Source organism: Lithobates pipiens, unplaced genomic scaffold (assembly GCF_037356315.1).
Source record: "Lithobates pipiens isolate NorthernLeopardFrog02 unplaced genomic scaffold, aLitPip1_a1.2 Scaffold_23, whole genome shotgun sequence".
In the NCBI taxonomy this organism is placed as follows: Eukaryota; Metazoa; Chordata; class Amphibia; order Anura; family Ranidae; genus Lithobates; species Lithobates pipiens.
The window spans coordinates 139,861,341-139,886,032 of record NW_027507785.1 but is presented as its reverse complement, the minus strand read 5'-3'; the positions used below and the strand labels follow the sequence as shown (position 1 = coordinate 139,886,032).

At 42.6% G+C, this 24,692-nt stretch overlaps 1 protein-coding gene across 13 annotated transcripts in view; it reads left to right on the top strand.

The window, feature by feature from the left end:
* The window catches only part of TNRC6B (trinucleotide repeat containing adaptor 6B), a 1,034,757-nt gene extending 1,015,788 nt beyond the window's left edge, over positions 1 to 18,969 (top strand). For all 13 annotated transcript variants that reach the window (XM_077452437.1, XM_077452434.1, XM_077452436.1 and 10 more), the window contains one exon: positions 16,680 to 18,969. In XM_077452437.1, coding sequence (XP_077308563.1) covers positions 16,680 to 17,049 — 370 coding nt within the window. In that variant the 3' untranslated portion in view covers positions 17,050 to 18,969. The remainder of the gene's footprint in view (positions 1 to 16,679) is intronic.
* Positions 18,970 to 24,692: the final 5,723 nt, after the last annotated feature.

The window sequence follows — 24,692 nt, the reverse complement described above, 5'->3', positions numbered from 1 at the left end:
ACTTTCCCATTACTTTCCTCCCTTTGGTGTTCACCCACAAGGATTCCACCTCCTCCCTAGCTCCATTATTGATGTCGCCTCTCATGTTCACTTGCACATCATTCTTGATATATAGGCATACCGCTCCCCCTTTCCCACTTTCCCTATCTCTACGATATAGGGAATACCGCTGAATGGTTGCCAGCCAATCATGTGAGCCGTCAAACCAAGTTTGTGAAAATTCCCATAAAATCAAAATCCTCCTCGTACATTAGCAGCTCCAGTTCCTCCCATCTTATTGTAAACAACACATTTGTTGCGCTCAATTAGAAACAAACATAAAATAGCAGGCATGAGGATCCTTACACGTGGCTGTTCGGCAATGGTAACAAGTCCATCACTGTCATCTTATTAGCTAGACTTCTAGTATTTATGTACAAGCCTCGTAGTTTTGTCCTGTCGGATACTATTTCCTTGTTAGTTGTTATGAGGCTGCAATTTGGATTTGCCAACTTGACATGGGTTTTGATATTCTAGTCACGCTACCACTAATGCCCCCGATATTACCCGCTGAACCTTGCTCAGTGCTGGCTAGCTCTACATCTGGACCACCCTCCCAACACCTAGTTTAAAAGCCTCTCTAACTTTTTGGCCATCTTCTCTTCCAGCAGAACTTCACTCTCACCATTTAGGTCCAGTCCATCCCTGCTAATGAGCCGGTATCCGACTGAGAAGTCAGGCTAATTCTCCAGCAACTCCAACACCTCCTTTCTACACCAGCTCCTCAGCCACTTGTTAATTTTCCTGATCTCCCACTGCCTCTTTGGCGTGACTTGAGATACCAGAAGTATTTTTAAGAATACTACCTTGGAGGTAGTGTTCATATAGCTCAATTTAGCTCCTAAATCCCTGAAATCTCTTTTTAGGACTCTCCATCTTCCTGTAACTTTGTCATAGGTTCTAACGTGCACCATGACAGCTAGGTCCTCCCCAGCCCCATCCAATAATCTGTCCATTAGATCCACAATGTGCCGAACCCGAGCGCCTGGTAAACAACATGCAGTTCAGCACTTACGATCTTTGTGACAGATTGCTCTCTCTGTCCTTGTAATAATTGAATCCCCTACCACCAGGATCTGTCTTTCCTTACCCTTGCCCCACCCTCACTGGAGGAGTTTTTCTCCTTGCAGTTAGGGTTGTCGTTCTGCTTTAGCATTTCTGGTCCTTGACTGGTTTCCCTAATATCTTATTGGGATGTTCCAGCCCAAGACCAGCCTCCTTGACGTTTTCCCCTCTACCCCACCTGTCAACCAACTACTCTGCTCTTACAGTTGTATACAGTTACAGCTGTATTTTCTATGGAAAATCCAGAATGCTTTATGAAAGCTTTTTCGTTGGTGCACCCTGTTTCCAATGTTAAAATAAAGCTATTATACAAGCTCTAAAAAAAAGCATATTAAAGTGGTTCTGCACTCATCCTGTCAACTTGAGCTCTATCGCTTCTAGACCATGTAAAATCAGCTAATTGCTGGTTCATTTGTCTATGCAGTAAGCCTACCTGTTATCCTGACTTCATGTTTGTTTTTCTCCCTGCGGGGGTGGGCGGGCTATATGCGGGGATCCGCATCATTTCCTGTGTAATTCGCTGTGTCTCCTGGGATATCGTGTAATGAATCCCAGGAGTCATTGCGGAGGTCCGATTACACCGCTCGTAGCTGTGAAGCCACTGAGCATGCGCGGGAACCGGCAATGAATGCTGGTTCCTCACAACGAAGGGAAGGAGGAAGTGTTTGCTTGTGGGCTTCAAATGCCCATAAGCAAAATGACATCGGTCAAAGGACATTTTTAAAAGAGTTCATTAGTGATAAAAACGGACGGAGAAAACGTGCAGCCAAAAAACAAGTGAGCATATTCTAATATAGATATCTTTTACATTTATTGACTGGAATTTTTTTTTTACTTTAGTCAGTGCAGATCCGCTTTAAACTGTTTAAAAATTGTAAACCTAAAACAACCACCCTTACTATGCAGAGCTTGCTGACAGTATTTAAACTAAAAGGAAAGCTAATATAACTCAGTTCTAAAATGGTGCATCCTCCTTGCTCATACCCATGCCGCATACTGTTTGTAAAATAGCCCAGTATATACACTAGGGGTGCACATCCTCATTAGTCTCACAATTCGATTATGATTATCATGTCAACGATTCGATTCAGTTCCATGATTCATCATGATTAGGCTGGGTTCACACCTCCTGTGCAAGCCTCTCTGCAGCCGCAACAGAGATATGTGAACTGGCTCAGTAGAGAGCTGTTCATATTCTTCTGTCATGCGAATTGGATGCTAGGAAACCCGCATCCAATTTGCATAGGTGTGAACCCAGCCTTAATGCCCAATTGCCCATGCCCCAGCAGTCAGAGATTAAACTATTTTTTATTTTAATCTTCCCTGCATATAGTAAAGTCTGAATAGTGCACACTGGAAAATATTAAATGTAAACATTAACATAAATGTCTAAACCTTAAATGAAAGTACGACTAAAGGCAAAACTTATTTTTGTGGATAGAGTGGAGATGGATTAGAACATCTGTCAGTGTGCCCATAAGAGAGATTCACCCTCTCTATTTGTCCTGTTTACCATTATCATTGAAAGTAAAAAAAAATAAAAAAATTGGGTTGTCACCAGAAAAGTTATGGAGGGGAAGTGGGTACAGTAGTTCTGGTGAACTAAGGATCCCTAAAAGATTCCTTTAATTTGCAGGGATTTCTTCTCGCCTCCTGTTTTGGCTATGGGACAGAAAGTATAAATCTCCAGAATGGGACAAAGATGGTAAAAATAAACCTTACATGTGTAATAACCTTCCCTTACCACCATTTCCCCGCAGAGACAGGGATCATTTTACTGCACAGACCATCATTCCACCGCAGAGATGGGGACCGCCCATTCCACCGCAGATATGGGGACCGCCCATTCCACTGCAGAGACGGGGACCCCCCATTCCACTGCAGAGACGGGGACCCCCCATTCCACTGCAGAGACGGGGACCCCCCCATTCCACTGCAGAGACAGGGACCCCCCCATTCCACTGCAGAGACGGGGACCCCCCCATTCCACTGCAGAGAAGGGGACCCCCAATTGCAGGGCATAGACGGGGGCCCCCCAAATTGCGGTGTAGAGACAGGGAACCCTCAAATTGCGGGGCAGAGAATGGGACCCCCAAATTGCGGTGTAGAGACAGGGAACCCTCAAATTGCGGGGCAGAGCCGGGGACCCCCCAAATTGCGGGGCAGAGCCGGGGACCCCCCAAATTGCGGGGCAGAGCCGGGGACCCCCCAAATTGCGGGGCAGAGCCGGGGACCCCCCAAACTGCGGGGCAGAGACGGGGACCCCCCAAACTGCAGGGCAGAGACGGGGAACCCCCATTGTAGGGCAGAGACAGATCACACTATCACAGTAACCCCCATGACCTAAAACACAGACACCCACCAGAGAAAAGAAAGATATCTCAATCACAGCCATGAGCCAAACCCCCCCCCCCAGAGATACAGAGACCCCATCACAGGCAGCCCCCTCCCTCCAGAGACATAGATTCCCCCATCACAGACAGTGTAGTGTACTCCCATCATCAGAGACATCACCCCCATAGAGAGAACTACTCTCGAGTCATTATAGTTGGGTACCTGCTGAAATGATGGTTGCTGAATGAGGATGACAGGCATCCCACTTGACGTGTTCGGAATCCAGTCAGTGCTGCTTGGGCTCCCGTGACTGGCAGGCTGCACAACTCCAAACACATGTGGCTAGGGATGATGTCAGGGCATGGCGGCGGGGCTCCTTGATCACAGCAGCAGCTAGGAGGGGGGCCTTTTTATCAAGCTCCCACTCCAAGCCACCTATCATCACCACTCTTTTACTTTTTACCAAAGAGAGGCAGGGGGAGGGAGCAGGATGACGTAATTGCTAATCGATTGCAGCTGTTACGCGCGCATTGATGCTGAATCGTGATGCATCGATTTGCCAATTATATTCAACAGCCCTAATGTACACTCATTGGCCACTTTATTAGGTTCGCCTTAATAGTACCAGGTTAGACCCACTTTTGCCTTCAGAACTGCCTTACTTCTTTGTGGCATAGATTGAACATAGCCATTGGAGTACAGCATACTCATTGTCATGTTCAAGAAACCAGTTTAAGATGATTTGAGCTTTGTGGCATGTTGAATTATTCTGCTGGAAGTATCCATCAGAAGATGGGCACACTGTAGTCATAAGGTCAGCAACAATACTCAGGTAAGCCATGGTGTTTAAATGATGCTCAATTGGTGTGCCAAGAAAACATCCCCCACACCATTACACCGCCACCACCATCCTGAACCGTTGATACAAGGCAGGATGGATCTGTTCTGAGCCTACCATCTGAATGTTGTAGCTGAAATTGTGACTCCTCAGACCAGGCAACGTTTTCCCAATCTTCTATTGTCCCAATTTTGGTGAGCCTGTGTGAATTGTAGCCTCAGGTTTCGGTTCTTAGCTGCCAGGAATGGAACCTGGGGTTTTCTTCTGCTGCTGTAGATCATCTGCTTTTCACTGTTGCCTCTCTATCATCTCAAACCAGTCTGTCCATTCTCCTCTGACATCAACAATGCATTTTCGTCCACACAACTGCCGCTCACTGGATATTTTCTCTTTTTCAGACTATTCTCTGTAAACCCTACAGATGGTTGTGTGTGAAAATCCAAGTAGATCAGCAGTTTTTGAAATGCTCAGGCCTGCCCATCTGGCACCAAAAACCATGACACATTCGAAGTCACTTAAATCCCCTATCTTCCCCATTCTGATGCTTCGGTTTAAACTTCAGCAAGACGTCTTCACCACATCTAGATGCCTAAATGCATTGAGTTGCTGCCATGTGATTGGCTGATTAGCAATTTGTGTTACCAAGCAATTGAACAGGTGTACCTAAAAAGTGGCCAGTGAGTATATATCTCCTTCGGTGCAGGGTCACGTGGTCGCTCAGTGAGTGGGAAGGGAGCACCAACAACGGGGGAACAATGGGAGCAGGCAAGGGATCTCGTGATTGTTTGTGTTTAGTCATTTATTCATCATTCTAATTGTTCATTTATCAATTTTTTGATTCATATGGTTGTTCACTTTAGCGCCACGCTTTTATTTTACTTTTGTTTAGCACTGTAAGTCTAATGGCGTGTTGGCTGCTTACCCATCCTCTGTGCGCAGTTTCCCTTTTTTTATCCAAGGGATGTCACGGGTCTGTGAATTCAGCCATATTGTCAAGCTTCTTGGTGCTCACATGACTGCCCTGAAGGGGATTAAAAAAAGTTATGACACAAATATTAATTATACTAACCCATCAGAATGGGATACATTTAAAAACGATGCTTGTAGGATACTAACACATAAAATTAATGGAAAAAAGGGTGGGTTGCGCTGAAAAAAAGTTTGCTAAACAAAACAAAAAATACACCTATGTGAAAAAACTCCAATAACTTTAACTTAATAATTTGTCAATCCTATGCGGAAGAGTTTTAAGTGCAAGGAAATTTCAAATATATATCAATATTGTCAGTGAAGATACCATAAATAATAATGAATTATCCTAATATGATGTGAACATTCAAAGAAAGAAGCAATGTGACATCCAATGACCAATTGCCTTAAAACGTTAATAGAACATCAATATATGTGAAAAAAATCATAACATTGAATATTAAAGTGTTCATAAAGTCCATGAAAAGTATCTATTTTCAAAGTATTCCACGGTGATATGGTGACAGCATAAATATCCAAAACGAACGTGAACCGTGCACAACCTCCACCACAGATATTACTGCTGCTTACTGGAGGTGTATGGTTCCTTATTACAGAGAACCATGCAGAGTGGATGACTGATTCCCCCAGTCCAGGGTTTTCACAAATGGATGCAAAGGAACTCTGGAACCCGTTCGCCTCCAAATACACTCCCTCTCACCGGTTTACATAGAAGGTAATAAAACTCACAATAGTGTAAAACCCAAATAAAATTTTAATCGAACGTAAGAGACAAATGCGCACTTACAGAAATAATGTTTAAAACGATCGTTATGCAAATCCGAGCCGGCCGGTCTCGATTCGCGCCCAATACTTCCGCAAACAAACAACGCGAGCTGGTGGCGTCAGGACGTCGTTCCTCCTCCCTACGCGTTTCATCACTATAGGACGTGGTCACGGGGTACGGGCGGCGTCCTGACGCACCGCTTAAATAATACAAACAATAAACCAAGCCTCGGTTTGACCCCGGAGTTGAGACGGAAAACGCCATCTTGGTTTAGGGGAAATAGCATTAACTAGTACTGCCGAAAACGGCCATCATATTGAGTAAATAAATTTAGCAAATAAATAACAAATGTAAATTCAAAAGACTATGCAACCAAACAGGAAGCATACATACGATGAAAAAAGAAAAATTAGAAAAAATCAGCCCCCAAAGGCATATATGTTAAGATATAGTCTAATTATCTATATGGTCACATTAAAGAGCCCATATAATACATTAAAAGAACCCTATAAGGGCTCCATATGAAATTAATTAGATCAGGTAAGCCATCTAAATGAATTAACCACATGTGTGATCCACTCAATTCCGAAGGTCAAACCATAGATGTAAGCTCATAGAAAACAACTATTGCATCTAATAATATATATCAATAATAAAATTGGAACAGAAATTTATTGCATCTATTGTTAAGTCCCGATAACAGTACCTCCCTGCAACCATGAACAAAAATATATGCAAACCCTAGAGCCGTGCATGGCCCCTAAAATTAATACATAGAAACTTGGGTAAACCCCCTAAATGAGTTTAACCGCATGTATGATCACATTCCAAAGGTCAGACCATAAATGACTGTTATATTTAATATATAGCCATAGTGGAATTAGAGTAAAGTTGCACTGCATCCGTTGTTACATCACAATGGTCAACCAGAAACAGTACCATACTATACTCTTGGGCTTAAATATATGTGGACCATAGGGCCATGCATGACTCCTAAAAATGGTACATAAGGGTTCAGATGTAAAAAGCAAGAATATGGAAATAAAATCCATGTACAAAAAATATTTTTAGTAAACATAAACAGTGAGAAAATATACAGTGTTAGGAGTTGTCGATGAAACAATTAACATCAACATCAATGTTTAACCCAAAGGGGTATAACTGTTTAGTTTGTGTACCCAGGCCATCTCCAACCTGGAGATACTGCGAACCAAGCAACTCCCCCTCCAGTTCGGCCTATATTTATCTATGCCAAGGAACAGCGTATTTGAGGGATCCCTGTTATGAACCGTTAAATAATGCTTGGAAACGGAATGTTTAGTAAACCCTTTCCTGATGTTGCCTATGTGCTCATTGATCCGGACCTGAAGGGGTCTTTTAGTCCGGCCCACATATTGCAGGCCGCACGGACATTGGAGCAAATAAACGACACCGGTAGTAGAGCAAGTGATAAATGAATATATGGGGAAGGTTTTAGAGGTACAGGTAGAAGAAAAACTAGTGGTCCTTCTTGTAGTGCATCGGTTAAGTTGGCACACCTGGCATCTTTTACATTGATAGTACCCTTTTAGCTCGGAGAACAAATTTGTTCTCTCTCTAGGGGGGTTTACAACATTAGGGGCCAATTTGTCTCTGAGGTTAGGCACACCTCTAAAGACAACCTTTGGTTTATCTGGTAAAATGGCACCTAAAACCCTGTCGCTCTTCAAGATGTGCCAGTATTTATTCATAATATTTTTCACGCTAAAATGTTGGCGCGAAAAAGTGGTAATGAAAGGGCATCTATAAGAACCGACACCACCCTCATTTCTCTCTTTGGCCTCCAATAGATCACCTCGATTGGTGCCAATAACCTGATCTGGGGCATCTTTAAGGAATTCAAAACTGTACCCCTTATCCAAAAACCTCTTAGTGAGGACCTCCGCCTGTGTCAAAAAGGTACTATCCTCTGAACAGTTGCGTTTGATTCTAAGGTATTGGCTTTTTGGGACTGAGTTAAGCCATGATTTGTGATGGCAACTGTCTCGGGGTATGTAGGCATTCCTGTCTGTAGGCTTAAAATATGTGGAAGTAATAAACCTATCTTCCCTGACAGAGATGACTAGATCCAAAAAGTGAATTTGTTCTAAACTTGCTTCATAACTAAAATGTATCCCTCTGTTGTTGGTATTTAGGAAATCCATATACTCAGAATATTTAGGAAATCCATATTTATACATAAAATTAATAGATTAAAACAGTCCTCCAAACTTATTATGCAGATGTCGTCAGATAAACTGCAATAGTTGGAAATAGCATACAACGCTGACCCCACTACTGACAATCTACAAAAGGTTAAGTTACAAGCCAGAGTGGTATCTCAACTGTATATAGAAAAGGCCAGGCAGCAAGTGTTCTTTGGCAAACAACAGGTATTTGAACATGGGGAAAGAGCAGGGAAATTGCTTGCATACCTAGCAAATTTGAATGATAAACCCCCGGTAGTGGTCCCCTTGAGGACCCCACAGGGAGAGATCAGCACTAAAGCCCCTTTGGTAGCGGCAAGGTTTAGGGAGTTATACAGCGAGCTATACAGAACTCAAATCACACATTCCCAACAAGATATCTAAAGTTATCTACACACCATAGAATTTCCTAGACTCAACCCTGAGCAAGTAAAATTATTAGAGGCTCCTATAACAATGGACGATGTGATGGAGGTATTATCGCAGTTATCCAAATCCAAGGCCCCAGGGCTAGATGGCCTGCCCCTAGAATTTTACAATGCCTTCTCTGAAATATTCATTCCCAAGTTAAAACACCTCTACCAAAATATATTTGACGAAGGAGTGCTGCCTTCTTCCATGCAAGATGCGCAAATAATAGTTCTTCCTAAACCAGGTGAATATCCACACTACCCCGAGTCGTATAGACCCATTTCCATTCTCCAAGTGGACATCAAAATACACCGCCATGAATATTAGAATACTGTTTATGAACATTCAAGCCCAACATGATAATTTTGGTACAAGGGTGATAGTGGCACTGGACACAGCAAAGGCATTTGATTCAGTAGAATAGCCATACCTTTGGGAATGCCTGAAGGGATTTGGATTTAGACCAAACTTTATCAAATGGGTGCAAATACTATACCAATCACCAAAAGCACGAGTGTTTGTAAATGGGTGGCTATCTGACCAATTTCCCCTAGAAAGAGGTACTAGACAGGGGTGTACTCTATCTCTGCTTTTGTATGCTCCAGCAGTTTAACCCCTGGCCATAGCCATCAGGGCAGCACCAGACATAGAGGGCCTTCGTATGGGTACGACAATGGAAAAAATAGGCCTTTATGCAGATGATACGATACTTTATCTGGCAGATCAGGGACCATCACTACAAGCAGCACTCAGAATAATTGAAAAATAAGAAGCTTCTCTGGCCTGCATATAAACTGGGACAAATCCCAGATTCTCCCAATAGACCAATTCCCCCCGTCTTACACAAATCCGGACTTACCATTGGCTAGTGTTGCCTCAATAAAATACCTGGGGGTACAGGTCACAAGGAGTCTGGTGGACTATTATACACTTTATATAGAACCCCTATTTACCCTGATTAAAACTACAACACAAGCATGGGCCAAATTACCTCTGGGGGTTATGGGTCGAATAAACATTAAGATAATTCTCCTACCAAAGATTCTTTACATGGTGTGGCATGCTCCTCTTTACATTCCACTAAGAGTCTTTAAAAAAATATAAGACATATTGAATACATTTGTTTTGGGACATGGAAGACATAAGCTGGCCTGGCATACTCTTAACAGAAAAATCCCACATCCATGGGGGGTACTTCTCTCCCTGACCTACAGGAGTACTACATAGCTTCACAATTATCCCACATATACTACTTTAATACAACTGAAGTGCAGCGATGTAGGGCATTAGTGGGTGATAACCCAGGAAACCCGTTAGTATCCCCAACACAAGCCATTTTTAGAGGTGGACAAATACGTAGAAGACCCCCCAGATACAATGATGGTATGCTTATGCACCACCAAAAAGTTTGGGAAACGGGTCTAAAAAAACTAAAGCTAGGACACATTCATTCCCACACCCCCCGCTGGCTGAACAATCATATACCAGAACTACAGCCTATACCAGACCCTGGTATATGGGCCTCTTATGGGATTATCTACCTCCACCAAGTCATGACAGATACAGGACCCAAGACGTTCCAATCCCTTAAAGACGATTATGCAATCCCACACCATCTGCTGTTTAAGTATCTACAGTTACGCCATGCACTACGAACCCAGTTCAAGAACCTTGCGATCACCTTAGACCGCCCGCAGATTCTGGATATAGTTTTGGGAACAGAATCTCAAAAACGTATATCTAACATGCATTCTACAATCAGACTCCCCAAAATGATGACAGTGATCCAGAAAGCTGAGGGAAAAGATGTAGGAGATATTAGTGACTCAGGCTGGGATAAAATCCTAGACAATGTCAAAAAAACGTCACCCAAACTGTCAGATCGGTTGACGCAGCTTTACATAGACCACCAAGCATACCTGACGCCTCAGAGGCTGGCCAAGTTTCAGCCTACGCGTACTTCAAGATGCCCCTTATGCAATTATGATCCAGGCACATTCTACCACATGATATGGGACTGCCCCATTCTGCAAACTTATTGGATACTAGTAATTTGATTTGTACACGGTGAAATGGGCTCCCCAGTAACGCCAGACCCAAAGTTGTATATACTGGGTCTTCTCCCAGACGCAGATATCGATAAATATCAAGCTACCTTCATACACTAAACTCTCTTCCTAGCTAGAAAGGTTGTGGCTGGCACAACCCTACTATTTCAAGTTGGAAAAGGGACGTAGATAACACCCTCCCCTACAAAAAAACGGATTTATAGCCATAGAGGATGCACCCAAAAATATCTAAAAGTATGGGAAAGGTGGCTGGGAGATAGAGAAACATGCACATAGCAAATGACAGGTACCACACTTAAACTCTGAAACACCGCATGGGTAACCTGGGGAAGAGGGGGACCTTAGATATGCTGATAAGATATCACTAAAAGTTGGGTAATTGTATGTGGATATTTGTGACCATCAGACTCCAAGACATGTACTTAATGTATTGATGAGCTTTTAATGTTGTACACACCCGGAGATGATTGTACTTGTGTATATGTTAATTTAATAAAATTGGATTTCCCAATACAAATGATGTCATCCCTGGAACTTGACTTTTGAGAGAGATTGTTATGCATTTGTTTTGCATTGCTTCTTTTCATTCAAAACTGGCCTTAAGTGTTTCAGTATAATTGTTCAGTCGGCTTTAGAGCTACCAATAACTATGCAGTGTGAGGACAGGTCCTTACACTATATAATTACACAGCTTTGTACAATTTATGTTTACCATCAAAACGTTGTAGGCCTTACTTTTTTTATTATTATTATTATTGAATTCCTCCTGAAAAATTGTGTTGCCATGTACCTGGGTACTCATACCTGGGCACTTGTCGTTTAGCCTAATAGATATCTGCAGTGTGAGATTATCTAGGGTACTGCTGCCTCTAACTGCTAGTTTCATGGAACTTCAGTTGAGATTTGATTATTTCAGTACTGCGCTGTTTTCTTGAGGGCTTGTTAGAGAGGAAGAGGAGAGGAGAAAAATCTATACTTGTTGACCTGTAGTAAAAGTGTCTTTCTACCTCTGCATTGTTCTGTGGATCTGTATTGCCTCCTCTTTCACTGCTTCCTGCTCCTTACTACCAGACATTAGGGGAGCAGTGCTGACATAAGCTTGAGGAGTGTGGTTTCTTTTTTGTTGAAGATCGAGATGCAGGTTCTGTTTATGCTCTCTGAGGAGAGCGGTAAGTTCCGACTTCTTTTGGCGAATGAGAACTTCAGAATTTTTCTTATCTCAAGGCCAGCTGTATGAGAATGCCCCTGACGGAAGCTTTATGTGCCGCCCAATTCGTTTGCGGGGAAGTCTGATTTGGATCATTGATAGCAAAATATTTTATCAGATGCATCTCAACATCAAAGCAAACCAAGGGCTTGCTAAGCAACGATTCATTAAGTCGCCAGGAGTATGTGTTATTAGCTTTACGAATAGTAGCAATGGTACTGACAGGTGAATGGTCTGATCAAGAGACCTCTATTATTTTAGAGGAAGTAAACCAGTGGTATGTCACAAAAGGAGGTGAAGATGTGGTCTATCCTAAAATGGGTAGAATGAACATTTGAATAGTAAAAATCTTATCTGGAGAGGTACAATTCCTTCCAAACTTCAATAAGATCAAATTGATGTACAGATACTCCTTGTTTAATGACTCGCCTGTTTAACGACCACTGGGACTTACGACCAGCTCTCTCCACCCCAACGACCCCGCTATACATCATTGTATTGTACAGTACAGAGTTTTCATTTGTGTTCTGTACCTATGCAAATTAAAACAACGTTATTGAGCTGGAGTTTTGTGTTTAGACCCTTTTTTCACAATACAGTACAGTAGGTAAGATTGTTTAAAATATTGATTACTTGTGGCTCCTCCTTTAACGACCTCATCGCTGGAACGGAACCTGGTCATTATGTGTGGAGAGCATGTAGTCATTTTCCAAACTTTTCGAGAGGTGTAGGATTTGGGACCCTGTGGGGCAAGCCATTTCCAGGGCTGAGTCCAATGCTATCGTCATGCACTGACCCCCACCCAATCCCAGGATCACCGTACCCATAAAATGTGGGGAGAGTGTTTGGAAGATGAACATAAAGAAAGAGATCAAGTCAGCATTTGGAACGTAATAGGTGAGAAAAGTGACTAGTTCACCCTCTAGTAAGTACCTGCTGTTAGGGTCCTTAATAGAATTGAGGGGTGAGAAAGAGAGCCGTTTAGATATGCCTATAGCCACTACCCATGTCAGGTGCATTAGCCAAATAAAAATGAGGGTACTGGCCATGTATAAAGGAGGCCTGATAAGTGCCCAGAAAGTTGGTCTCCTGCAAGAAGACCACCTCTACTCCCACTGAGTGCTAAAATTGAAAAGGCCCTCTGGCGTTTTAACTGCCGAATTTAGGCCCTGAGTATTATAAGAGAGCACAATTATTGGTTTAGGGGGACTAGAGGTGGTCATGACAGAATAAAAACTAGCTGGCTTACTGATAACTATTCCCAGTGGTGAGTGAATGACGCACTGCCAGCGGCTCGCTGCCACTGTGGGATCTACACATTGGGAGCTGACCAACAGGTCCCGTGGACCCGATGTCCACTCGCACCCACTTATCGTTCTGTACACAGGCAGATTGCCATTCTGTCGGTACGGAAGGCATGGATCTTGTGTTCCTGGAACACCGATCCATGCCTTCCACTAGTAAAAGCACCTCCCCACTACACTGAAACACAAGCTAGGCACACAGTTAACCCTTTTATTGCCCTTGATGGTAACCCTTTCCCAGCCAGTGTCATTATTACAGTGACGGTGCATATTTTTTAGTACTGAACATTGTATTAGTGTCAAGTGTCAGGTGTTCGATTTGTCCTCTGTAATATTGCAGTCCCGCTAAAGGTCACTGATCGCAGCCATTACTAATAAAAATTCCATAAATATATGCCATAGTTTGTAGACGATATAACTTTTGCACAAACCAATCAATAAATGCTTATTGGGATTTTTTTACTAAAAATATGTAGCAGAGTACATATTGGCCTAAATTTATGGAGAAATTTGATTTTTTACATTTTTTTATTGGCTATGTTTTAGAGCAGAAAGTAAACTTTTTTTTTTTTTCTTTTTTTTTCTTTTGCTAAATTGCCAGTCGTTTTTTATTTATAGCGCAAAAAATAAAAGGTGATCAAATTACACCAAAAGAAAGCTCTGTTTGTGGAAAAAAAACATACATTTTATTTAGGTACAGTGTCGCACGCCACACAATTGTCAGTTAAAGTAATGCAATGCCGTATTGCAAAAAAATGCGCTGGACATTCTGGAGCGCAAGTAGTTAAAAAGGTGTCAATGCCTAGAGTTTCCTTTCAATTGTCAAGTATATATGTAGCCAAAATCTTTTGTGATTTTCGGTGGATGGGGAAAGTTACTTTTGTATTTTTTTGCCATCTGTGTTCCATAGTAGATGACTTCCTCTGACTTCCTTTCCTGTTGAAACAACAGCAAGCAAAAGAAAATCTCTCTAAAGTCAGGGAAACCCCCCTTGTATATTGTCAGAATAAGAGCCCCCATAGGATGGTTTACCTTCTGTGCCTATTTTGGTTACAACTCAAATTTTTTGATTTTCCTTTGCTTTAATTCCCGGCAGCAATGACCATTAGGAAGGATGAATCACTTCAGAAAGGGCACAGACAGCAATATAAACATGACAGAAGTGGTGTATTTAGGTTTTCTGCTGCTTTAGTCCTGACCAAACTCGCGCACCCCTTAATTTAGATATGACCCACCCTTTTCTTTTTAAGACCCTCCCTGTCATCTTCATGGGAAGAGGGACTGGGAGGGACACCACAGGAGGAGGACAGAGAGAGACGTGGCATCTATTAATTCTAGAGGATAGCAGGTAAATACATGTAAATAAATTATAAATAGTCCATAGATCACACAAATGAATATTGATCAGTGAATGAATAAAAAAATATATAATAAGTGAAATTAAAAATCCGTGATCTTTCTCCACCAATAGTGCACCCGGACACTCGCGCTTACCAGAAAGCAATCTGACGTGCTGACGTCATCGCGTTTTGTGCTTCTGAACGAATGGGTGTTCACAAGCTGGCCGGCTACCTTTCTGCTGTTTTTATCTTCATTAGAATTTGTGTCATCATATATTCATAGTTAATTGTTATTTAGTGCAGCTATTTCCCCCTCCAATGTGAACTATACACAGACCTCAGACCAGCAGCCCGGCTCTTGCACTGAAGTCGTGTCCCTCCTCTGTGGCCCCTCCTCCTCCTGGCTGTGTACACTAGAACATTGGACCCGAGGAGTGTGTGTAGCTGTCGGGAGGGAGGTGTGTCGGCTGCTATGGAAAGCCAATCGCCGCTTGTGGGCCCTTGGGCGGCAGATGTCCTTGGTGCCCACCCTAGCGCACCCCGGTCTGGGCAATTACCGGAGCTCGTTGTGGCATTTGGCTCTGGAACAGTGGGTTGGTAACACCTGGTGCAGTAAAAATTGTGTCACCCCCCACCCCCCTATTTTTTGCCCAGATGCCCAGCCGTTGGAGCTCGTTGTCATTGTCAATAAGGCCTAGAGGATAGCAGGTTGGGCACTTCCTAATGGCTCAGTCCCTAGGAACAGTAATGGATAATGGCCAACAGGCCCTCTTACCAGACCCAGAAAAACCGCATTAGTGATCCTTCTGGCTGGACGTTCACTCACTCTGGGTTGCCCAGGCTGAATGCAGTCAGTAGTGTAGCATGTCCGTACCCTGGCAGTGGTTCAGCCTCTCTGGTGGTGTGGGTACAGTGGGGCTCCCTCTCTGGTGGTATGGGTACAGCGTGGCTCTGTCTGGTGGTACGGGTACAGCATGGCTCTCTCTCTGCTGGTGCAGGTACAGCATGGTGCTCTTGTGCAAGTACAGTGTGGCTCCCTCTCTGGTGGTGCGGGTACAGCGTGGCTCTCTCTCTGGTGGTGCGGGTACAGCGTGGCTCCCTCTCTGGTGGTGCGGGTACAGCGTGGCTCCCTCTCTGGTGGTGCGGGTACAGTGTGGCTCCCTCTCTGGTGGTGCGGGTACAGCGTGGCTCCCTCTCTGGTGGTGCGGTGTACAGCGTGGCATTCTCTCTGGTGCGGGTACAGCGTGGCTCCCTCTCTGGGGGTGTGGGTACAGCGTGGCTCCCTCTCTGAGGGTGTAGGTACAGTGTGGCTCCCTCTCTGGTGGTGCGGGTACAGCGTGGCTCCCTCTCTGGTGGTGCGGGTACAGCGTGGCTCCCTCTCTGGTGGTGCGGGTACAGCGTGGCTCCCTCTCTGGTGGTGTGGGTACAGCGTGGCTCTCTCTCTGGTAATGCGGGAACAGCGTGGCTCCCTCTCTGGTGGTGCGGGTATAGCGTGGCTCACTGATGGTGCGGGTACAGTGTGGCTCTTTCTCTGGTGGTGCAGCATGGTTCTCTCTGGTGCAGGTACAGCGTGGCTCCCCTCTCTGGTGGTGCAGGTATAGCATGAATCTCTTTCAGTGTGGGTATAGCGTGGCTCTTTCTGGTAATGTGTGTACAGTGTGTCTCTCTCTCTGGTGGTGCGGGTACAGAGGGGCTCCCCTGATGGCGGCCTGCATGCGGGAGGCGGACGTGGGGCTTTTTTGGTTTGGGGTGGCTTTTTTGTGGGCCTAGGCCAAAACAGCACTGATGACAGGCACAGCCCCACTTCAGGACATAATTTGCCTGGAGTTCAACTTTTAAATCTGGAACTGAATTCAAATTTCCTGGACCATACTGCTGTTCAGATAATTTCAGGTGACATTACTACTTATGCTTGTTTATTTTTTTGTGTTGTGGGTAGAACATGAATGGGACACAGTGTAGGTAGACAGTGGTGCACAGGCTGTTTTTTACATTTTTTTTTCTTTTAATTACGGTATTAATTTAATTGAATTGCTTATTTATAAATTCACTCACTGACTGTATTTGTTGTCTATCCCTTCATCATCGTAGGTGCGTCCTGGGTAACACGACCATCCTGGCGGAATTTGCAACGGATGAAGAGGTGAGCCGTTATCTTGCACAAGCTCAGCCACCAACACCATCTGCTCCTGGCGCAGGCTGGCAGCCATTGGAAGTGGGACAGAACCATCAGGCTGAACCGGTAGGGCCAGCCCTAAACCTTTTCGGAGGGACCACAGGGCTGGGACAGTGGAGCAGTGGTGGCGGTGGTAGTGACCTGCCAGGCGTGTCTCTTTGGGGTACTCCAAGCTACACATCCAGCCTGTGGGGGGTGCCTAACACAGAGGATGCCCACCGGATGGGCAGCCCTGCCCCTTTGCTACCCGGTGATCTTTTGGGAGGAGGGACCGACTCAATATGAACTTTGAACTTTCAACTCTGACCTCGTGACCTTTCAGAGCAGCAGCACTAACTTGACCTTTTTGTGTGTTTTTTTTTTTCAAACTTGCAATAAATACATTTTAACTAAAAAGAGAAAAAGAAAACTGATGATTAAATCAGGTGGGTGCAAGTTAAGACTTTGATCGCTAATGTTACAAAAACCTGCGGTCGCATTCAAGGAGGTTGCATTTTTTCTCTTTTTTTCCCCTTTTACATTTTTATTTTTGTGCTTGCAAATTCCCTCCTCCCCTACTGGAGATCAGAAGAAATGGGGGAGGAGGGATGCTGAAAACATGGGTCTGGGGGGAGGGAGATGTAGAAAATAAAAGAAAAACTAAAAAATGGACAAAAAACACATATCAGTCTTGAAATACTTGAATAATGAAAGCCAATGTTGAAAGACAATGTGAATTCACGAAACCTACCATTTAAGAGTCATTTTGTGCTGGGAGGGGTAGGAAGCGCAGAGTGTTTTTTCTGTTTCCTTTTTTTTTTTTTTTAAACCATGGCATTTGGGGACTGCTGAAAGCAAATTAAGTTGGTGCAAAAAGTTTTTACTAAAAATGCAGGAAGGAGGGGTATTAATAAAAAAAAAAAAAAAAAAAAAAAAAAAAGCCTGTTTGCTGCCAGAATGGACTGTAATGGAATGTTGCACATTATAACTTTGATGTTCACACTGGTAGCAAAATGTTTTAGCCATTCACACAACTGTTTGTATTCAGGGTAAGTGAGTGGGAATACTTCTCTAACATGCATTTGTTTAACATTTCAAGGCAAAATTGTGGCAACACAGCTCATGTTTCTTTTCCAGCTTGATGTGGAGAGGAAAGATATTGAAGTGGTTAACAAATAATACAGTTCTATCAGACTGATCTTGTATACTGTGACTATCATACATTTTATATTGGCCAATTCATGTTGTTATTATCTGTGTGAGTCACACCTACACAAACCTAAGGTTAATGTCCAATTATGCTTATAGTGGTTTTTAGCTCTCTGCAGACCAAGAGTCAGTGAGTTGGCAGACCAGTTCTAAACACTTGCTCTTTCCACCACTTGTTAGTTTTAGTTTTTTAGGATAAACCCCTTATTATTTAGTTCATCTGAATATTGCATTCAATGGTGCATTAAATCAGCATGTCCTCTTTGCTGTCAGAGGCCTACAAATTTGTAACAGTGGGGTTATTGTCAGGTCCAAAATTCTGAGATCCAGATATCTTACTGGTGGCACTTAAAGGTTTTAAACGTCTTTGTTATTTCATGAAATTTTAAAATGTGTTAAAATGCAGTTGGAAAATGCAGCCTAGCAGACTCCAGATAATGCAATTACAGCACTTGATGCACATGTAAAGCGCAATCAGTCAGGGTTTCAGTTTAAAAGTCACTCTCTAGAATTGGAAATATAGTTTAATAGGCTTAATTCACTTGAAGGTGCTGCAGATCTTGCTCTATCTACCTGTGACTACAGCCTTTATACCTGCTCTAAGCATTTGCTTTTATTACTGCCTTAGCTAAATTGTAAATTGCATTTGCCATTCATCCTGCCTCTCTAACTGGGCTGGGTCAAGCAACTTTGGCATCAACATCGTTTTCCAGCTTGCACTGACTTTTTTTTTTTTTCTTCCTTTTTTAATTGCAAGGCCATGGAACCATTTCAATGCAAGTTGTCCTCACTAACAAAATGCACCATGTGAGCTAACCTTCAGAACAGTCTTACGGGTGGAGCTATACTAAACAGATTTGGACATTCAAAACAGTTTTAAATGGCTAAGGAATGACGATACCAGTTAGGTTAATCTGCTGCTAAATACTTTGCTCCTTTTCATAACAGGCATATTACCAATCTGCACCTTTTTAAAATTGCCATTAAACTGTTCAAGTAAAATACAATTTTCCGATATTTTGCTTTTACTATGAGTGTTATCATAAGGGTAAATAATATAATTTTTATTTTGTGTTTTTTGTGTAAATGTCATCAAATCCTGTAATACAAGTTTGCACTGGGTTCTATTTTTCATGGTGTGATGATTTTTTTTTTTTTTTTCCCAGTAAAAAAAAAAAAAGAAGAAGAAAATATTCATAAGTGACATTGTACACCTTTTTAAGAATGTTTGTTTATTTCTGACCTCTCACCACATATTGCCCCCAGCTTCCAGCCTGTTACCTGCCTAAAGCAGAATTAATTTTGATTGCTTTGATGTTAAACTGAAAATTAAGTCTGTATAAGTTTATATATACGAGTCACACAAACCAGTGTACACCGTGGTCTGTTTAATATTGAAACCTACAAAACAGGTCATTGTCCTGTTAAAATGCACCTCATCTACATAAAAAGGCAAGCATTTTGTCAGCTTATTACATATTTATGAGAATGTCCTCTAACAGTTTAATGGGAGGTATTAATTTTAGAGAGTCATGCTAAATATGCATCACTGACATATTCTTTTTAAAGATTAGCTGCGTAATAATGAATGTATTTTCACTACACAGAATGGATGCCAGTCACTGGTACACTTAACTGGATTATTTGTAGGTGCTCCGTGAATGAGAAATACTCCATAACATATATAGTGCTCCTTCATAGTTATAGTAGACCGTTCCATATACTTTTAAAGGATTTTTGTTATTTATATTCACTTTAATGGCACAAGTAGTTATAGCATGCAGCAGCATACATTTATTGTGTGAATTTCTGTAAGCTTTTTACTATATTTAAGGCTGGAGTACATTTATGTTTCCACTGGTTTCTTACTAGTTTGTTTTTATTTCCTACAACCAATCCATGGAAATTCCCTGCTAATTTACGGCAGTGTATCCTAGAACTTCAGGCAGGAATTTGGGTTTGGCAATCTGTGCCACATACCAAAAAAGCCCTGTGTAATGGCTTAGACAGTTAGGTTTTAGGCTGACTCTATCTTATAGTGGTTGTAAACCCTTACATCTACCAATTGAAGTGACTGGCCTCAGGTGATCTACAGAGGTGAAACAAATCCTCATACATACGTTGTACCTGTTTATCTGAAGCCATTTGTCCTGTACATCCTTGTAAAACTCAGAGATGAAAAGGTTTTTTCACAAACTCAAGCAGGGGTCAGAGAGCTGCAGTAACACACTGTACTCTGAGAGCTGATAGGAAGGAAGGGGTACACCCACTGCACACAGGAACAGAGCTAAGGTTGTCATTCAGCTGGAGATCCCTCCCCTGTCACACTATAGAAATATGTGCTTTGTTCAAATATGTCTGAGGTTTAGAACCACTTTGAGTTTGATTGAACCTGTCACCATAGCAGACTTTGCAGTGCTTCTAAAGCTAAGCATTTTATGATGATAGTGCTATTCATTTGTACTATTTGTATACCACACTTGTAGACTGTGGTATATGCAGTTTCTTTAACTGAGCAATGCCAGTAGCCAGTGGAAACCGAATTGTGTTACTGTGCACTTGCCTTTTGCAGCGTGTAAGTGGCTCTTGACCTAACTTGGGCCAAGCATTTTCACCTAAAATGCCATATGGGGTTAAAGTGTTCTTTTGTTCCCATAGGGTGCATAGAGTCACCTGAAAAGATTCATATTTGTCTACCCTTAGGCTGCTTTCACACAGCATTGTCCGTTTGACAGACTCCACTTGCTCAGTGGGGGGAACAATCCGCTGATCCCCGCTCAGCAAGCAGATGACAGGTCCATCTCCACTCACTGTGCTGAGACGGTCCTGTCAGAGTCCCGCTCTCCTCTATGGGAAGATCAGATGAAAATGGACCTCCTGTCCATTTTCATCGTTTCCGATCTACTAGGCGGATGGAAAATAATACTTCCATCTGTCTGGATTTGGTGGAGAGGATTGGATAGCAGCAGGTGTCAGCGGACATGTCACCGCTGCATTCCGCTGCTCCATAGGGTTCAATGGAGGATCCGATCCGGTCCGCCTGAAAAACTAACAGGCGGACCTGATCGGAAAGCCTGTGTGAAAGGGGCCTTAAACTTTTTTTTCAACCTCATAGATGAGCTTATTCAGCTGAAGTGAAAAGGTGAGGTCATTTGGGTCTGATTTATTACTCAGTGTCATGTTATGGAGGCAAGCCTTTAAATTTATGGTAGATCACTTTACCAACACAGTTTATACTACACTTGCTACAACAATTATGTCCCCTACTGATGATATTTGCATGTTTAACTTAATATTACTGTCATCATATTTGAACCACTAAAATAGAAGGGGAGGAGTGAACCATGTCTTATATTAAACAAATGTTTTTCTCCCATATAGAATATTTGCTTATGCTAGTGTATTTATCACCTGCACAGAATAGAAAAGGGTAATTTGTGGGGTAAACCAATATCCTTTTTTTGTTGCCTATTAGTGCTCAAAAACCATTGATCTGTACTAAATGTGTATATGTAAATTGATTGTACCAACAATATTGCCAACTGTACTTTGCACAGGTTATATGTACACTTGAAAAAAAAAAAAAAATGAAGGTACGGGGTGGTTTCTTTGTAGCAAAGTGCTAATTGGTCACTATAGGCCTGTAAATATGCATTGTAAGCTGTTTAGTTAATGCTCTAAAAGTGACTGAAATAATGCTTGGCATCTGATAGCTGTATTAACTAAACTGTGAGCACATGCATGTGTATTTGAGACACAAGGATATAAAGGCTTTTTTCACTAGTGTGTGTGATTTGGTTGCTAATTTAGTTTTATAAGGGCAGGATTGTTTACTCTGTTGTACTTGTGGTTGGAGACAAAAATTATAATCTCAATAGTTTGTTTTCAAGCATGGGGCAATTATGCACTAAAGACAATGTATTAGTATGATTGGCTTAGCATATGTTTGACTGCTAAATATTGAACTGCTGGCTGTGATTTAGTTTATCTTTATCTAAGTTTTATTAATAAGTGACCTACATGGTCAAACAAAAATATTTTAGTCTGGTATGGGCTTGTGCAGCCCTGGGAAAGTGCTGCAAAATCACACCAGTGTGAAAGGGGCCTTAATGGTACAGAAAGCCATCTGTGACACAGTCCTTTTTAGTAGCTACCACTCAGATTCTATAAGGCCCCTTTCACACTGGGGCAGTGCGGGCGTCGGCGGTAAAAACAGCGGCGCTTTACTGTCGCTTTACTGTCGCTTTAGCGGCGGTCTGCCCCCCCCCCAGCGCGGCGCTTTTAACCCCCGCTAGCAGCCGAAAAAGGGTTAAAACCGTCCGCAAAGCGGCGCTTTGCCAGCAGCATAGCCGCGCTGCCCCATTAATTTCAATGGGTAGGAGAGGTGAATACACCACTCCTTTCACCGCTCCAAAGATGCGGCTAGCAGGACTTTTTTCAACGTCCAGCCAGTGCACCGCTCCAGTGTGAAAGCTCTCCAGCTTTCACACTGGAGTTAAAGGGGCCGTTTTTTTTTCAGGCGCTACTTTTAGCGCTGTAGCGCCTGAAAACCACCCCAGTGTGAAAGGGGCCTAAATCAGATGAGGCCAGCATCCAAACACACCTGTCATCCATGCTGTCCACTGTGATCATTAGTACTCAGCTAATTTTTAGCAGCTGTAAAAATAGTTGTTTTTTAGCCAGTAAAATAATTGAGACCTTACTGGCCATCAGATAATACAGGCACAATAAGGCCTGGTTTACACCAGATGCAGTAAAATATGGTTTTTAATCTTGCATAAAAAAATGCATGCACAGTGTTTTCCATATATTCCAATGGTCCCAGTTCACATCAGTGAAGTGCGTTCCAGTGCAGTGATTAACCACTTAAGCCCTGGACCATTTTGCTGGCCAAAGACCAGAGCACTTTTTGCGATTCGGCACTGCGTTGTTTTAACTGACAATTGCGTGGTCATGTGACGTGTCTCCCAAACAAAATTGACGTCATTTTTCCCCCACAAATAGAGCTTTCTTTTGGTGGTATTTGATCACCCCTGCGTTTTGTTTTTTTTGCGCTATAAACAAAAAAAAGCGTAAATTTGTAAAAAATCTAATTTTTTACATTTTTCTATAATATTCCCCAAAAATATAAAAACAAAAAACAACAACAATCGCAATAAGCGTGTGGTTTGCACAGAAGTTATAGTGTTTACAAAATAAAGGATAGTTTTATGGCATTTTTATTAATAATTGTTTTTACTAGTAATGCCAATCAGCAATTATTTTTTTTTTTTATCATGACTGAGACATTATGGCGGACACATCAGACATTTTTGACACATTTTTGGGACCATTGTCATTTATACAGCAATCAGTGCTATGCAAATGCACTGATTCCTGTGTAAATTACATTGGCAGTGAAGGGGTTAATCACTAGGGGGCAGTGTGGGGGTTAAGTATGTCCTGGGGAGTGATTGTTACTGTGGGGGGGTGTGGCTATGCGTGACACGTCACTGACCTCTGCTCCCGATCACAGGGAGCAGAGATCAGTGACACTGTCACTAGGCAGAACTGGGAGATGCTTGTTTACATTAGCATCTCCCCGTTCTTCCTCTCCGTGAGGCGATCGCGGGTATCCCCACAGACATCGAGTCCGGGGGACCCGTGACCCAGCTCATGGAGGCCCTGGCCAGTTGGCACGGCGGCAAATTTAAAGGGATGTACAGGTACGCCCATTTGTCCAGCCATGCCATTCTGGCGACGTACATCAGCGTGCATCGGTCGGGAACTGGTTAAAAATAGAACATGCTGCATTTCTTCTTTATAGAACACATCTGGAATGCCAGCACATTGTAGAAAGTGGCTAATTTTCTGGAGTTCAGCTTTACAATGACTTGAAAAAGTATTTGTACCCCTTGACATTTTCCATGTTTTGTCATGTTACTACCAAAAACGTAAATTTATTTTATTGGGATTTTAAGTGATAGACCAACACAAAGTGCCACATAATTGTGAAGTGGAAGGAAAATGATAAATGGTTTTCCAAATTGTTACAAATATGTGAAATATGTGGCGTGCATTTGTATTCAGCCCCCCTGAGTTAATACTTTGCAGAACCACCTTTTGCTGCAAGTCTTTTTTGGGTATATCTTTACCAGTTTTGCACATCTAGAGTGAAATTTTTGCCCAAAATAGCACAAGATCTGTCAGATTGGATGGAGAGTTTCTGTGAACAGCAATTTTCAAGTCTTTCCACAGATTCTGAATTGGATTTAGGTCTGGACTTTGACTTTGTCATTCTAACACCTGAATATGCTTTGATCGAAACCATTCAATTGTAGCTATGGCTGTATGTTTAGGGTTATTTTCCTGCTGGAAGGTGAACCTCTTCCCCAGTCTCAAGTCTTTTACAGACACTAACATGTTTTCTTCTAAGAAATGTTTCATGGTGGGGATGTGCAGTGTTAGTTTTCCACTACACATAACATTTTGCTTTTTGGGTAAAAAGTTTAATTTTGGTCTTATCTGATCAGAGCACCTTCTTGAAAATGTTTGCTGTGTCTTTCACATGGCTTCTCGCAAACTGCAAATGGGACTTCTTGTGGCTTACTTTCAACAATGGCTTTCTTCCTGCCACACTTCCATAAAGACCAGATTTGTGGAGTGCATGACTAACAGTTGTCCTGTGGACTGATTCTCCCACCTGAGCTGTGGATCTCTACAGCTCCTCCAGAGTTACCATGGGTATCTAGGCTGCTTCT